Source organism: Siphateles boraxobius, unplaced genomic scaffold, assembly GCF_051911475.1.
Source record: "Siphateles boraxobius isolate OS27281-9 unplaced genomic scaffold, OSU_SipBor_1 66, whole genome shotgun sequence".
In the NCBI taxonomy this organism is placed as follows: Eukaryota; Metazoa; Chordata; class Actinopteri; order Cypriniformes; family Leuciscidae; genus Siphateles; species Siphateles boraxobius.
This window is the reverse complement of record NW_027509193.1, coordinates 27,687,319-27,705,662: the sequence shown is the minus strand read 5'-3', so window position 1 is coordinate 27,705,662 and position 18,344 is coordinate 27,687,319. Positions and strand designations below refer to the sequence as shown.

General features: G+C 37.0%; 1 protein-coding gene across 8 annotated transcripts in view; it reads left to right on the top strand.

The window, feature by feature from the left end:
• axin1 (axin 1) overlaps positions 1-18,344 on the top strand; it is a 44,483-nt gene that overhangs the window by 21,067 nt on the left and 5,072 nt on the right. For 3 of the 8 annotated variants that reach the window (XM_077213367.1, XM_077213369.1, XM_077213372.1), the window contains exons 3-8: positions 3,997-4,137; positions 9,083-9,179; positions 12,353-12,490; positions 14,829-15,376; positions 16,265-16,435; positions 16,557-16,802. In XM_077213367.1, the coding sequence (XP_077069482.1) occupies positions 3,997-4,137; positions 9,083-9,179; positions 12,353-12,490; positions 14,829-15,376; positions 16,265-16,435; positions 16,557-16,802 (1,341 nt within the window). Of the gene's footprint in view, positions 1-3,996; positions 4,138-9,082; positions 9,180-12,352; positions 12,491-14,828; positions 15,377-16,264; positions 16,436-16,553; positions 16,803-18,344 lie in introns of all 8 variants that reach the window. The other 5 variants (XM_077213364.1, XM_077213366.1, XM_077213368.1 and 2 more) reach the window with 3 other exon arrangements.

Genomic DNA, 18,344 nt, shown 5'->3' with positions numbered 1-18,344 from the left:
AAATGGTTATTTTTAACAGATGTTACTGTTCTTGTTAATGAACAAAACATAGTAGTATTAGCTTGAGTTAGGATGCAGATTTACTGTCAACTCACTGTCAAATTCATTTCGAGACAAAACATGTAATATTAATATTGCAGCCTGCACTGCAAACTGTGCTGAAGATACGTGCCATCAAAGTCAGGCAACAAAAACAATATCCCCCATTAGCACATGCAGAAACTAAGAAATATATTTTCCTATTCAGATATTTATTTTGTTAAGGAAAAATTACAAATGTTTGAATGTTTTACCTCAAATTTGTGAAATGTTCACCTGTTTGGCAAGTGTTTGTCATATGTTCTGACAATAAAGAGTTTAAAACCACAATTAACGCTCTGGTTTCTACAACTTTCACTTAGGAGCAAAAATCTGCCTTTAAACTTGAAATAAAGATTTGACATTTATCGTGATAATTATCAATATCGACTGGTATAAAAAAAAAATTGTGCTAATTTTTTTTGGCCATATCACCCAGCCCTAGCTGAAACTACACGATCACCGGTAAACTGAAGTGCTTTATTACCACGTTAATTAACTTAACCGAATGCATCCTATATAAGAAATCGTGTATCACAAAATGAACATTACAACTTACAATTGCACAAAAGGCTGTGAATGCACAAGTGAACTTGACTATGCTAGTCATGAAGGTACAAACAATACACACCATTCTTTTACAGTAGTACTCTCATTATAATTGTATGTTGCCTATATGACAGGGCTTGCACTGCACATGTTGCACTTAACTGTATTTTCCTTTTTGAAGTGATTCCAATCTTATTTCAATCTATTTAAAACAATACTGGCTATAGTGGTAATTTCATGTCTTTTTTATTTTTGAAATACATCTTAACTTCTAATTTGAGGACAATCTTTGAAGGTTGAATAATGATTTTGGTCATCATATTAAAAATAAAATTTAAATTGAATAATAGAACTTAAATTGAATTTAGAGCTTTGAAATGTTGGAAAAAATGTGAAGCTCTTGAAATTCTTAAAGTGCTTGAATGTCATTCTCAAAAAAAATGTTCGTAGCCTGAGATGTATAATGTAAAAACATTCGACTTTCTGCCACAATACCATAGTTACAGTTAGCGTTACTGCATTAAAACCATGGTGAAAATTGGTGACTTGTGGATTGAAAAGCCTTTTGTAACTTGTTAATTCATGGCACAATGTTTCTCCTGATTTTCATGTCAGTGCTATTTGATCTGATATCCTTGGTGTATAACAGAATTTGCGAGATAAGCGGTCTGCGCTGCATAGCTCGAATCAGCAGCGTGGTTTTGTTCTGCTTTCCTTTCGTTTGGCATTTGCTGTTTCTTATATGCAACAAAAATGGTAGCTTTTATCAGTTGGGCAATGTGGTGGTGGCCCCAGACCAATGCAACCTTTAATAAAATTTAGTTTACACAGTTTGCAGCACAGATCTGCCAAAATGCATAAATGTGACCATTTCAGAAGAGGAGGATTATAGCTCGAGTCATATTTACTACAACTACAAAGCTGATTCTGTTACAAATTGTGATGTCAAAAACAAAAAATTGGCAATTATGTAAGTAACTGTTTATGAATTGTTCTTTAAAAAGGTAATTCTGTGAGGAAATGTAGTCTGAAAAATCTACAGAGAGGTTTGGAAAATTTAAGTCTGGAAAAGTATGGAATTTTGAAATGGAAAATGTGCAGGAACCCTGTAGCTATAGAGAACATGCATTAACCAGGAAATATTTTAAGAGCATTATAATAGGTTACACCTATTCATGCTGCAGTTTTCGCATGACAAGATGGTGTCCTCAACTGTGTGGCATGTTATTCTTCTTTGTCAACTTTAAGTAATTCCAAGATAATTTGGTTTTCTGAGAATTTGATTGTCTGCATGTTGCCTCCACCCAGCTGAAACTTAATTTTGAAAATGTTTATGGTTAATTAGATGATGAAACTCTTGATTAGCTGTTTGCTATGATTAATAGAAGGCAAGTCCTTTTGTTAAAGGATTTTATCTTCAAGAATAAGACCGATCTGGTAGGGCACGGTGCTGTCTTTTATGAACATTTTGCCTAAGACATTTTTGTATGTAATTATAATTGTATGACGTAAGGATGCTCCCATCAGGTTTTTACAGCTGACACATTTGTTTGTTCTTATTCGACTTAATCTACAAGGTTTGTGAAATGAAATGTTAATTACATATTTAAGGATTTGTTTAAATGAAATAAATGCGTACTTGTTGAATGCTGACGGTGAAGGTATTATAATGTTTGCCTTTCTGTAAGGCTACTAATAATATAAAAGCAAACGCTAAAACACCTTTTTGTATATGGTTTACTTTCTTTGTTTAACAGTTCTATCTATCATGTCTATTAGACAAAACTGTTTCATAACTAATTGGACAAAACGGGTCATAACTAATGAAGACTGAAAATTGGAGTCCTGGCGTTCTCAGCGTTGTCAAAATAAAAGTCCCGCTTCCGATACATCTGCCAAACAGAGAAGATTATTGGCTGATGTCGATATTTAAAATATGCCAAATATCGGCTGATATTAATTTTGTTTTTTAAAAGGCCTAAAAAGAACAAATAAGCCCACTCGAAATATCCATATTAGCATACACGGGCCTATGAGGAAATAATTAAATTGATAACTCATTGGTGTAGCACTTGTGTGAGCTTTCTGTATTTATATATTATTCATTGCGTTCATGATTGACAGTAACTTTTTCATTGTTGTCATTTAATAATTTATTCATTACTTGTATTATATTTTCTCAATTTTATTGAATGTCTAAAGATTGTAAATTGAATTTGCATTCCTTGCCTTTTCATTTGGTTGATGTTGATGGTAATATTATTAGGCTACCTCTGTTATTTGTTGCCCCTGAAAGGTGATACTGAATTCTTAAAACAGGCTGGTGTTTATTGCATTACTGAAATGTGATCTTACTGGTCAAGTTAAGAAACCAACAATCAAGCCATACAGTGATGTGAATAAGTTAGGACACCCATGCTAAAGTTGCCTAAAAAGAGGAATAAAAAATCATCTTTTGGAAATTGGCCATCTTAATGCCTTAATTAGAAAAATTATGGAAAATCCAACCTTAAGGACACCAATTTTCTTTGTTTATGAATAATGTATCAAATAAATGTACTTCCTTAAAATAAAGGTTGCATAAGTCAGGACACCCCTATGTTAAATTCCCATAGAGTCAGGCAGATTTTGATTTTTAAAGGCCAGTTATTTCATGGATCCAGGATAATAAGCATCCTGCTAAAGTTCCCTTGGCCTTTGGAAATAAAATAGACCAAATAAAATAGACCCACATCATCACATAGCCTACCCTTCACCATACCTAGAGATTGGCATGGGGCACTTTCATGCAAATCAAACCAGCTATTAGGCTAACTGAAATCAAACCATGCCAATCTCTAGGTATGGTGAAGGGTGTGTGATGATGTGGGGATATTTTAATTCAAAAGGCCAAGGGAACTTTATCAGGATGCATATTATTCTGGATCCATGAAGTAACTGGCCTTTAAAAATAAAAATCTGCCTGCCTCTATGGGAATTTAACATAGGGGTGTGCTGACTTATGCAACCTGTATTTTAAGGAAGAACATTTATTTATTTATGATACATTATTCATTCACAAAGAAAATTGGTGTCCTTAAAGGTTGGATTTTCCTCATTTTTTTAATTAAGGCATTAAGATCAATTTCCAAAAGATAATTTTTTCCCCCCTCTTTTTAGGCAACTTTAGCATGGGTGTCCTAACTTATTCACATCACTGTAGATAGTGATTATCCACTGATTACAATCAGCTGAGCATCCCTCATATGCCGTTATGTCTGATACTTAGAAATGAATGAATGGAATGTGTTGTTTCACTGAAATGACCAGTATTGTTTTCTTCATCACGTGTTTAACCAGAATCTCCTCTGTCCCATTTCTCATCAACAGACACGCGTCATGGAGGGAGCCAGTCAATCCGTACTACGTGAACACCGGCTATGCGCTGGCTCCTGCCACCAGTGCCAATGACAGCGAGCAGCAGAGCATGTCCAGTGATGCAGAAACTCTCTCTCTGACCGACAGCAGTGTGTACGTACACAACTATAGACACACAAATACACACAGATCCATTCTCACCACCGCAAGCTGGCGGAACATTCCATCCGAGAGCTTAGAGCGATTCAATTTCACCACGCCATCCCGAGTCAATTTAGCAGGATTTTCCTTCAAGAAACTTGCAGCCAGTTCGGCAGAAGCATCAGATATTTCGGCCATTGAACGGAAGATGCACGCATTGCGCAGACAAAGCTCGATGTAACATCATTGGCAGCGGTTAGTGGAGGCTGGTCTCAGAGCAGTGTCTCGTGCATGCAGAATCAGTGCCATTTTCCCCCAGCTCTGCTCTGGGAACAGAAACAAATCTGCTCTCCTCTGAGGAGGACCATCTGCTCATTATCCACACCAATGAAAGCTTCTAAATGTCATTACTTATGCTAATTATAGAGCTTCAAATTGGGAGGTATGAGGCGCTGCAGGCTGTAATTTGAAGGCATTGACTTGTTTTCCTTCAAATTAACTTTCCCTGAAAACAAAGGAAATGGCCTTCACGCTGTACCCTACTCAAGCAGGTTACAGAAGGGAACAGGAAATGAAATATTGAAAACAAACAAGGCCTGAAAATAAGAGCTCATAAATGGTTTCCGCGGATCCTTAAAAAGTCTTCAATTAGATTTTTTAAATTTAAGGTCATAAAGTCTTTAGTCTTATTTTTACTTATGAAAGGTCTTAAATTTTAGATAACACTTAGACATATCCAAATGCTTTCCAAATTAAAACTATCTAATTAGCGTATTTTTTTTGATTATTCTTTCTTTTTGGATTTGCTTATTCACGTGACAATTCGCGTCATTCGCGGCAGCATGTATAACGTATGTCTCCTGTATGCGAAACAGGAGGAGAGGAGAAGAAAATGGGTAATGTTCAATTGTAAGTTCATTCTTTGTGCGTAGGGGTGTGCATTATATATTGTCACTGCGTGCTGACATCGCATTTGTCTCTCGTGCTTTCACTACGTGATTTGTGCAGTGATAGGTATGTTCCCAAATTAGTTTTTGTCTTGTATTGTAACAACATTATAAATAAATATATCACATGAGCAAGAGTGCCGTTTTCCGTGCACAATCGCAAATGTGACATTTATTTTATACAACAGTTAAATGAAATATAAATTAACATTGTTACATTTTATAAACAATATTGTTTGTTTTTCCTTTATTTCGCCGACGAGAATTTCAAAATGAAACCGTAGAAGTCTCCATGCAACAGACACCGATGATTTTTTGACTGAAATCTGCGTTTTGTACAAACCAATTTAATGATTCAATGACACTTTCCCGAATGAATCAGCCGTTTGAACAAATCAAATGACTCCTTCAACTCACTTAAGACAGTGACTTGTCGCCACCTACTGGCAGTTTTAGTATTAAAAGTACCCCTTAATTAAAAAGTTAAAATTAGAAATCATTTTATATTAAAATATTAAAATTGTAAATGCAGTGTAAATGTATTAATGCCAGTTCTGAATCTGATGCGTCTGTGTCACCTCTGCACTGCAAAGATGGTAACAGTGGTACTGTTATTATTCTAATAAAATTTTATTTGAATGTTAAACTTCGACATAAAAGGTGATGCGTACATCTAAAAATGTCCGTATATAGGTGAAAAATGCCCCAGGAAATCAATAAAAAGTGCTTTGGTCTTAGGTGTAATCAAATTTGTCGTCTCATTTCATGGCTACTAAAATATTTTTGGCTTCATGCAATTAGATAGCTGACACGAGGACGTGGTCTGCTGGAGAAAATATCGCGATATGAAATTTCCCCTCCATTTACGTAGAAGTGGTAATCAATGTAAAGATTTTCGAAAATGTGTACTTTTAAACTCGGTAATGCAGCCAACTCTCATTCCCTGTCAAGCTGCAGTCACATTAGTGAAATTTTAGCAAGAATTTTAGTGACAAAGGTCCATTATCAACAGCTCAACATCGTGATGTCTGTCAGCCTCCGCGATGGACGATGGCATTGTCTATCGGCCCAACCCTATAAGCAAGCTAACATGCTGTGTATTCTGTATATACACTCCTGGCCAAAAAAAATATGGGCCATGCCAAAAATGGAAAAATATTTAGTTATTTTGTAATGATCTTAATGATTTTAATCACAATTCACTGGTCAAAAAAAATGAGCAAAATCACACAAATACTGTAGATAAAGTAACTTGTGAGACCAAATATCCACTACAGGGTTCAAATCTGGACTCTGACGAGGCCAAAACATGAGCCAGATGGACTTGACAAGACACTTCTTGGTTGTCTTTGAAATTTAGGCCGGAGCATTGTCTTTTTGAAAAATAACATCTGATCATTCCTCTCTAGATTACTACATTTGTGGGAAGAAAAGCCATTCTGTAATATTCTCCTGTACTCCAAAGCATTAATTGGCTTTTCACAGTGAAGCATCTCACCAATATCAGCAGCTAAAAATGCTCCCCACACAACACTTCCTCATCTATGCTTCACTGTCCTAGAGATGCATTTATTATTATATTTCTCACAAGATTTTCAAAGACAACGCTCTGGAGCATCACAATGCAACGTGTGCTTCATTATGATTCATCACTCCATCAACTTCTCATATTCTGGCAAAAACTTAATTCTGTCTTTGATGTTTTCTGTGACAGCAATGGCTTTTTAAATGGTGCATTTGCTTAAATTTTACAAATTTCCTGATCAATAATGTGTGGTTAAGACTTAAAAGCTTAGTGTTTTGCCATTTTGGGCTTAGCCCATTTCTTTTTGCCCAGGAGTGTATATAAAAATTTCATTTACGTCTATTAGTTTGTCAAGAGAATGAAAGGCGTCATCAACAACAGTTCTAATCAACATGGTTCAAATGAGGATGTACGACACGGTTACTACGGTTTTGGGAAACAGTTGTAACTGGCTAATAAGTTTCTCCAATGATGCATCGTACTATGGTAGTTAAGCAGCGAGTTACATCGTTGTTTGGGAAACGCACCCCAGGGCAACGAATCCACACGACCAATTTGAAATTTGCAAGGGAAAATCTTTCACCCTCTCCCGAAATTCCAAGTCATATGAAAATAACTGGATTTTGACCTCGAAAAATTAGCCGGAAAATGGTAAATGTTGACCGCACTTTCAGACTGTCGTTTAGCAGAAACATACATTATTGTTCTGGATGTTTGTTTTTCAAGAGAGTTTCGACTGGAGAGGCAGCAACAGGGAGTGTGCCAAGTTCAGAGATGGCATGAATGATCCATGTTATACAAAAAAACACATTAAAGGCACATCAGGGCAAAAACATGTGTCTGAAGTGGGCTAGATTAGAGGCCATTATCAGCTGTTTGCCAGGCAGAGATGCAGGGGGGTCCGCAGCAGGACCTGGGGGGATTAAAGACTCCCTGTGCATGTGTCAATGAAGGACCCCAAACATGCTCTGCTCTGAAGCGGTTGCTGCCACTGCCCCAGGGATTCAGTTAGATGGGAGGAGGAGGACGCTTTCACATTTTCAGTCCCACAACAAAAACATAAACACCTGCAATCACTTTAGCTTTGCAGAATGGTCTGTTCTCACACAAGGACTTTCTTGTATGCACATATTTATTGTTACGAATATAACTGCACCATTTTGTTCCCTGTAGAACTGACAAGTCACACATGCTAGTGAGGTAACATTTTGTATTTAGCAAGCACAGTTGATGTGCAGCACACATTTTTCATCACAAGTTTACTTACCATCACAAAATACACAGATTAAGCTTTCACCAAATGCCTGCTTTGCAAACTGACATATTATGGAGATTAGACAAACAATACTACGGTTGTTCAAAAATGAAAAGTGTCGTTGCTTACCCACCCTAATGTGATTCCAAACCTGTATGACTTTCTGTGATATATGGAACTGAGATTTTTTTTTAGATGAATGTCTTTTGTACAATTCATAAGGCTTCTGAAGTCATATTTTCTAAAGCACTTTAAAAAGACTGAAATTTAGATTTATAACCATGGTCCCCATTTACTTACACTGTGTGGAAAAAAGCAGCTCAGACGAGTGTTAATTTAGTATTTATATACATTTTATATTTTCATTTTTAGTCATTTATATTAGTTTTTGCAGTTGCACTTTACAATAAGTTTCTAATTTTGTACGTTCGTTAACAGTAAAAATGCTTCTAAACTAAGCATTTATTATCAGTCACTGTTATTTTCAGCATTTACTAATACATTAAGACGTCTGAGCTAACATGAAGTAACAGTGAAGTTATTTTTAACTATCATTAACAAATTTGCTTTTTGCTAGAAGAGGGAAAATCATAGTGAATCATACTAGAACTTGGTATATCATGGTAAACTATGGTCAATCATGCTAGATTCATGGTAAATCATTCTGGAACATGGTAAATCATGAAAAATCACAGTAAATTGGTATATCATGGTAAATCATGCTAAAACAACATCTATTCCATCTATGATGTCAGTGGTTAAATGCTTGCTACATAAAACTTAATGTCTTTTGATGCTTTTGAGCTTAACTGCTTGAACACCGATAAATGCTGCTTGCAGCTTTAATTTTTTTTGCTTTTATATTTGTTTTAGTCATTTTAGTACTTCATCTTAAACCTGAAGGAAAAATGTTGCCTTGGCTGCTAACTGAAACAAGTTTTATATTTAATTTTAGCTTTATTTCAATTTTCGAAAACGATTTGTAATAGTTTTAGGCGTAACTATAAGAACACTGGCTTAGGCATTCTGCTAAATATATCCTTTTGATTTGCACGAAAAAAAGTCATACAGGTTAGGAAATGGACATCTGTTTTTGTATTGTTTTTTTATATATTTTTTTACTCCACCATCCACTATTGGACCGTCAAAATGGGTTATGTAGAAGACAATGATTTCATATATAGTATTTTTGTATATATTAAATTCCTGTTATATTTTTTTTACCTACAGAGATGGTGTCCCACCTTATAGGTATCGTAAACCGCATCGACGCGAGATACACGAAAGTGCCAAAGTTAATGGGCGAGTGCCACTACCTCATATTCCTGTAAGTATGCTTTGGATTTCCAGAACACCTTGTTGACTTTACAACACTTTTTGTGTGTGTGCTCTCTACCTTTTTATTCCATCTCTCTCTCTCTCTCTTTCTTTCACCCCCACTCTCCTTTTTATTTTATTCTCTGTGCCTTGTCTCCGTCCATCATCTTCTGGTCTTTCCCTGTCATTGTTACTCTCTCTTTTCTTCCCCCTGCCTTGTCTCTCCCATCGCCCCTAAAATGAATGTGCATTCTTAAGATGCACAGCGGTGGCTGGGGAGCTTTGATCATGTGCTGGCGAATAGCTGATGGAGAGTGAGAGAGCGCGAGTGTGCTGTCTAAAGCGTTCCTGATGCTCTCGTCAGCTCTGCCTGCTCTGCCCCAGCAGATGTGAAGCCTCCTCCTCTGATGGCTCGGCTTTCCCACTGTACCGGCTCCAGCATAATTGGAGCCTCTGAGATAGAGCCCAATTTAACAGAGCAAACATACACTTCCCCTCACTGGGGCCTTTCACTCATCCTATAGAGACTGAAAGCTGTGGAGGCAGCGAAGACACTTCAGCTCGTACGTGCATGACGTACTGGAAGCTCTTAACTAATTTTTCCGCATGCGCACCAATATCTTATTTTGAGTTCTGTCACTGTTTATTCACCCTCATGTCGTTCCAAACCTGTATGGCTGACTTGCTTTATTTAATTGAACACTAAATGAAGTTTAGAAGGATACTCATGTGACTCAATAACAGTAGTTTTTGTAAAATTACAGTGGCCATTGACGCTCACTGTGAGATCTGACAACAAGCGGAGTGATACAAATTGTGAAACGTTTCCGTGTGATGAAATGATGCATTCTACGGAGCCCTTAAAGGGACATAGTCATATAGACATGTTTCAATGCTTTTGCGTTCTCTCCCATTTACATAGTTGGGTAATTTTATTGTATATAACTTATGGGCATTAGTGAGCCTCTATTAATATGCATGGTATTGGAATTGCTTTTTAATGCATGCTCGCTTTTTACGTATAGGGAGTGGCGGAACTGACCTCACATTTTACTAGATAAGATATTTGTCAATGACCAAGTTGCACACCAAGTCCTCCACCTTTGTCCTGTCAGTCATCCCTCCGTCCTGTCTTCACATAAGTGAAATCTGATGCACTGTAATGTAACAGACCGCTGCAACCCTAACAATGTCCCTTCAGGGGCTCCGTAGAATGCACTACTCATGTTACGTGCCTTTCCGAATTCAGATTTATGCTTCGGGCACATCATATATATCCAATGATGGTACAACAATAGTAGTGTTTATTCAAATCACATAAATGAGATTTAAGAGCGAGTAATGACAAATTGTGTCTGTTCCTAAATTAAGATTCATTGTATGAAAAAGAGCAGAGCAAGCAACTTTCCAAACATCTGCTTTTTTGTTCAACGGAATAAAGAACATTATATGGATTTAGAACAACATTATGTAAGTAAATGATAGAATTTATAATTTTAGCTGAATTGTTGGCCTTTAATTCTTATTGCTGCATCTTTCTCAAGTTTTCTTTTGTTGTACATTGCATTCACATTATGGTTGCGGTTCTAAACCTTTAACACCATCTCGCTTAGATTTCTTTTTTCCCCTTTGGTTGTATTCTCCCATTCTGTCTCTGTTAAGTTTAAAAGGCTGTCTTATATTCTGTAAGCGTGGTCTGCGGCAGGGAGGCAGTGTTAGTAACCGAAACGCCTTGTCAAGACTTGACAGATTCTGCAGTTCCACTGGGCATGTAACCGTGTGGGCTGTGGAGGAGACTGATGAATCTTAAGCAAACAGAAGGCCAGAACAAAGAAAGCTGGAACAGACTTTAGATCAGATTTGGCCCTGTAATCAAAATTTTAACGGCTCCTGAAAGGGTTTTATTGGACCTTGTCCAGGCACTACCTGCAACTATATTTCTTCATGTGTCTGTCCTCCTCCCCCGTCTCTCTTTTTCTCCTTCCAGACTTCTGGAATAATACATTTCCTGGATGTCTGTTGTTTGGAGTTTCATTGGTTTTAGAAGAGAAAAGGTCTATATGCAGCTTTCCCCTGTGTAACATGATCTGCTCAGATGAAGAATGATTATCTGATAGGCAGCTCTTCTTTGTTATAAGTTTTGGGTTCATGTTGCAAGTGCAAGATGTGAAGGTGGATTGATTTTTGGTGCATTTAACAGTTTCTCATTTCCAGTTGTATGTTTTCTGACTGCTTCCTCTGCCCCGTTCTTTACCATAAGGTTTTAAATAAGACATAATTCTGTTAGGGCACAGATCATTGTGCTGTCACAGTCGACACTAGAGGAGAGGACAGAGTGCTTGAGTGTAGTTTACTTAATTAGTTTTATTTTGAAGTTTAGTTTGAAAGTTCCCAAATTATCCAACGATGTGTATAGATAGACTATGAGAAATGTACACTTTAAAAATAAACAAAACTTTAGAAGTTTGGAGTCAGTAATATATTATTAATATTTTTTATTATTATTTAATTGTATTTATATTAATACTTTAGGCAAGAATGCATTAAATTGAGGCTCCAATCCTTTTACTCACCAGTTGCCCGCTAACTCTTTTTAATGAATTTTGACGATCGTCAAATCACACCAATGATGTAATTCTAAGAATATATAGTTTCACGCGCTGCATGTTTCAGAGTAAAGCCAAATCACAGCACTGTGTTCATATTCATTCACAGTTTCAATTCACATTAAATGCGACTCTGCAAGTGCTGTGTGTTTAAATCGCTTATTTACATTTGGGAACGAATTTGCCAATCATCTTCCAAACCATCTTCCTTATTTTTTGTCTTTTGCTGATCACATGCCTGCAACCGTTTAACCTATTCGGTGGATCTGTTTTCGACCAAAGTAATAGCAACGATATTGTATTGTATTATCGGCTATCTTTTGTTTGTCCTTTTAAGCTGATACTTTTACACTGGAACTGTAGTGTGTGTGTGGACAGAATCAGTGCATTAATTCTCAATAGCACATTATCCAAAAATGTGTTTATTTGTCTGTCTAGCCTGGATTAATGTTCTCCTGCTTTCAATATTGTATTTTACACTGTTGTTATTGTTTAATCATCAGCTGTAGTTTCGTTTTTAAGAGCATTAAATGTGAATGGTGACCTTGAGTACTGACTCGCATTGTCTTCCCATCAGCGCACTAACCGGATACCAAAGGATATTCACGTTGAGCCGGAGAAGTTTGCGGCGGAGCTGATCAGCAGGCTGGAGGGGGTGCTGAGGGAACGCGAGGCACAAGAAAAACTGGAGGAGCGGCTCAAGAGGGTTCGACTGGTGAGTAGTGCGTCCAAGCGTGCCAGGGAATCGCCACGTCTCTACTGCATTTCCAGCTTCAGCAGATAGATCAAACACTGAGGCCTGTGCCTCCTCTCATCACGAGTGAACCAGTCGGATGTGTTCTAAAGACTTCCTGTCTTATAAAGGGGACTCTGCTCATTTCTTTCGTCTTTTTTTTATTTTTTCAGTGTCAGGTGATTCACCTGCTGAGATTGAGCTACTTGCTAGTCTGCCTCAGTGTAATGACTTTGTTTGAAGTCAGTCGGGGCGTGAAGAAATGCTTGCGCGCACCGCAAATGGGAATCTTTTTCCCGACTCAAAGCCAGGTGTTAAGTCTCAAGGCAGATTATTTATGTAGTTTGGCCTCCTTTAAGAGGAACTTCCATCACAGAACAGTGAATTTGAGTTAAGAGCCGAAGGAGGAATGTCATTTGTCTCTTAATTGATATTCTCACCGGTTCCTCAGCTTTCAGCAGAAAAAGTTTTCTTTACCTATCAGCTGTCCGACTGGCTTTATATACAGCACTTGCGCTCTTTGGTCCACTGAGCAGGAAGGACTCTGACAGTTAAACTTGTTTTTGCCAGCTACTGAGCCTTGACAAGTCTGCATAACACCCCAGAATGATGATTTCAGGGTTTTCAGGTCATTTTCAGATGGCTCTGTTTTTGGAGGTTGAATCGGCGCAATGGAAATTGGATGGTTTGCGCATTGCGGTTGGATTTCTGTAGTCTCCCACCTCGTCGTCTCTCTTTTTTTTTTTTTTTGGCATGATCTGTCAAAGATCATCCAGAGCGCTGACCTGTGCAGCTGTTCAGTAAAAATAAAATGATGCTCAGGCCAAATCCTCAGAATTCCTTCTCTCCTCTGACTTCGCTACCTGGAGAGAGAATCAAAGCATTGCTGGGGCTTTGGCTCTATTGACTTTCTCCATTATGAAAATGAGATGACAACCAAATGAAAAAGCACCTTTGAAGGAGAAGGAAATTTGTTGGAAATAAATGTAATTGTGTTGTTAACAGTTTAAAATAATACATATGCTACCATTCAAAAGTCACCATTTTTGCTCACGAAGGCTGCATTTATTTACAGTAAAAACTGTAATATTGTGAGCAATTCTGTAATAACCTTTCTATTTAGAAATATTTTTTTAATCAAAATTTCAAATGTTGAAATCATTTATGCAGCTTTGTTTTTTGTGGAAAGGTAATACAATTATATTTTTTCTTAGACGAATAGAAATGTCGAAGGAACAGCATTTATATGAAAAATAAATCTTTTGTAACAATTATAATATATGTATATACTGTTAATTTTGTTCAATTTAATGCATCCTTGATAAATAGAATTTAATTTTTTTTTATTATATGGTGAACTGACAATTCAACAGTCAAGTGCAATGTGTTTGACTTGTCAATTTGTGAAATATTGTAATTTGGACTGATAAATTATAATCTATTCATATCAAATTAGGTTTACGTAGTAACTAGCAGAAAAGATGGTACATAGAAGTGCAATGATGGTAACACTGCAATACAACTAACAAAATATGATTACTTTATTATTAAATTAGTATTGCTTAAAACAGTTACACATAAAATGATTCATTTTATGGGGGAAAACAGTCAGAAACAACCTTATAGTACAATATGTTGGATACTATGCAGATTAAAGATATTATATCCAGTAATTAGCCTGTAACACTGCAGAGTTTGTATGGTGGAAACACGATTAGTGTAATTAGATTTAGAACTGTTTTCATAGACAAAACTACACATTTTCATTGTCTAAACTAGTAACAATACAGAATGTGACTAAAATGTCATTTAGTCACCAGACTATGATTGAAACTAAATTTGTCAAACCGGATTCAGTGGTGTTTGCCAGTAAAATCTAAATCAGAAAGAATGGCAGAACAAATAAGCAAGTAAAATATTAGAGGTGTTATTAAATTAAGGGTTAGAAAACTGACATCAGATCATTTATAATTTGATGAAGAGAGATCTGTGCTTGTCCATAATATTATCATGATTAAAATGAATATTAAAGTCATGTTTTGAGCAATAAGAGAATTCTCTCATGGCTCGGTTTCAGGTCATTGTGTGTTTTTGAATGTGACCATGACAAATGCCAAATAAGATAAGCTTGAAAGGGCGACATCTGCTGGTTCAAACAAGTTACTGCACAGTGATTCTACAGCCCTTTTTTTCCCTTTTTTTCTGCAGTCGACTTGCTACAGATATACATTTTTTTTTATATACACACATACATTATATTAAACGTCTGAGATTTTGAAAAAGTATCTTGTCATCATTGAATAATCTCTGTGTCCTGTAGGAAGAAGAAGGTGACGACGCAGACGTCTCCACCGCTCCCTCCCTGGCCAATCACAGGGTTCCTCCTGCGGTCCACATGCAGCATTATGGAGGTCGCTACTCTGAAATGAGCTACAACGGGCTGCAACTACGGGATGCACACGAGGAAAACCCCGAGAGCATTCTGGATGAACATGTGCAGCGTGTCATGAAAACCCCCGGCTGTCAATCTCCAGGCACGGGCCGCCACTCTCCAAAGTCCCGCTCCCCAGACGGGCTGCCGGCGGGCAAGATTCCCGGGCTTATAATGCCACTGTCTGGTGGCCAAGGAAAGCACCAGGCTCGGCTGGGCCCGAAGGGTGAGGCGGCGCACCTACACCATCACAAACACGTTAACCACACACACTATGCCATGGGGGGGAAGCCCAAAGAACAGGTGGAGGCGGAAGCCACGAAGATGCACGGGGGCTCAGCCTGGAACATGGAGCAACACCACTATGGATCCAAGTCACGCAACTATGCAGATGGAATGAGCGTCGGTCCCAACGGCATGGACCCCATGGGTTACGGGTATGTGTCTCAGTGGCTTTTGTTAGGTGTGTGTGTTTTTATATATATATATATATATATATATATATATATATATATATATATATATACACACACACACACACCCTACCATTTAAAAGTTTGGTATTGGTTAAGACTTTTTTAAATGTTTCTACACTCACTTCTGTTAACCAAGGCTGCATTTACTTGATAAAAAATACATCCAAAAACAGTAAAATTGTAAGATAACTTCACAATATGGTTCATTAGTTAATGTATTAACTAACATGAACTAACAATGAGCTATACATTTGTTACAGAATTTATTAATCGTTGTTAATGTTAGTTAATAAAAACAGAGCTGTTCATGTTAGTTCACAGTGCATTAACTAATGTCAACAAATACAACCTTTGATTTAAATAACGTATTAGTAAATGTTGAAATGAATATTAACTAAAATTAATTAAGGATGAAGTAATATTGTTAACTCTTAGTTCATGTTAACTAAGGTTGTTAACTAATGAACCTTATTGTAAAGTGTTACCAATTGTAAAATATTACAATTTAAAATAAATTTTCTATTTGAATATATATTTTAAAATGTGATTTATTTATGTGATCAGAGCTGAATTTTCAGCATCATTACTCCAGTCTGCAGTGTCACATGATCCTTCAGAAACATGCTGATTTACTGCTTAACAATTTTTTTTTTTTTAACAATGTTGAAAACAGTTGTACTGCTTAATGAATTTTTGGAAATCATGATACTTTTTTCAGGATTCTTTGATAAAGAAGTTCAAAAGTACAGCATTTATTTGAGTTAAACTTTTGAACTATGGTGTATATTGTAAGCATTAAGTGAATCCGTTTCTCTTCTGTGATTTTGGTGTTCTTGTGTCTCACTGTAGCAGTAAAGGCAGCACTCTGTCAAAGCGGCCGGTCAGAAAAGGGGAAGATGGTCGAAACTACGAGATGCGAGAGCCCTTGCCCCTGGATGATATGGAGAGGAACCAGAAGATCCTGCAGTGGATGATGGAGGGTGAGAAGGAAGCTGGACGCTATAAGAGGAGCCCTTACGGGTGAGAAGCCTTTCTTAGTGTATAATCTAGAGACATCATTCAATAATGATGTCTGACCAGCTATTCAATTAGTTGTTCGAAATTATGCAAATTTCTTTTGGTCTTATATATTCCTTAGCAGCATCTCCGGCTCCAAGAAAGCTCCGAGTCACGAGGTGTCGAGGCCCAGTTCGGTGGAGCGGCCGGGGGCTGTGCACCCTTGGGTGACCGCTCAGCTCCGCAACAGTGTGCAGCCCTCCCATCCCTTCATCCAGGACCCAACCATGCCCCCCAACCCAGCCCCCAACCCCCTCACACAGCTGGAAGAGGCACGCAGGCGGCTTGAGGAAGAGAGGAGGAAGTCTGGAACGCTGCAGGCCAAGCAGAGGTGAGAGGACGTGTCCACAGAAGGTCATAATTCATATATGAGAAACACTGTGGCCTGATTTGTTATTGCTTGAAAATAATCACGTTATTTGCCTTTGGGTCAATGGCACTCAGTCTTTGACCTGGATCATTTATTCAAAATCAAAAGCACTTAATAAAACTTTGAGTTTTTAATTTCTAAGCTTAAATACATTTTTGGGGGGAGCATAACATCAAAGATGTCAGGTTGAAACTTTCCTAATATTATAATGTAGGGAAAAAACATCTTAATACTTTTTTTTAAGAATTTAATTCAAAAGTTTTCCTAATAAAAGGCCTTAAAAAGTATTAAAATGTCTTAAATTCAGATTCTATGGGTCTTAAATATTTCTGGTCACATTACCGCTAAAATTTCTCCAGTCCGTCTAATAACCAGTGAAGCATCGAATCGTGAGAATGATTCTGATTTTATTACATAAACAGCGATTGATAATGAAAATGCAGGACTCGACATTAGCGCTTGTCCGGGACAAGTGGATTTTTTGAAGGGACAAGTAAAAGAGAATTTTACTTGCCCGACCGGACAAGTAGCCTGATGAGCACATCAAAAAAAAAAAAATAACTAGGGAATGACTAAACCGAGAGAATTTAGATTCTGATTTTATTAAATTTATTGTAAATTGTGATTGATTGTGGATAATAAATGTATTACTGACGGTAAGGTTGCGCTGTTGACGCTCGCGCAGCCTCTTGAGGAGAAATCTACACAAATGAGCGCAACACACACACTCATTTAACAACATACTGCCAATAATAAATCTAAATGTGGAGTTTTATATGTTTAACATATGTTAAACAAACTCAATTATTTTTCCTGAATACCATCACAATTGAAAATGTGACATTGATTTAATTTTAACTGTTTATTGAACTGTTGTAGGAAGTCACTTACATTTTAGATGCAATATTGCCTGTCTTTGTTCTGTTTCAGCAGCGAAAATAGTTCCAAACAAAAATCACAGCAGAACCACTGCGCATCTCACAGGAACACTCAACCTGTTTTCATTACTGAATGATTCAGCATTTTGAACGAATCGGTTGAGTCAAAGATTCAATGACCCATTCATAAACATCTGTCTCATTCTTGAATGAATCAGCCGTTTGAACGAATCGTTTGTATGAATGAATAAATGACTCAAATTAAGACGGTCGCCTGCCACCACCTACTGGCGGTTTAGTGTTATGTTTAAAAGTAGTATAATTCTTTCCAACCTTTCTTATTTGTATATTTAAATCAATTTCATAACATTATTTTATGCAATTGTAATTTTTCAGTGTAAATGAATTTGATCAGCCCTACCTAGGGTAACAGCCCTATAGTGTCTTATTATTCTAAATAATTTAATTTGATCAAATTTAGGAATTTAAAATTTGCCCTTTAAAGGTGCAGATATTACAATATGCCAATTTAAATATCAAAGCTGATTGAACACTGATGAGAATATTGCTTCAGAATAAATTAACACACACACAAACAAACAATCCGGACAAAGCATCTTTTTTA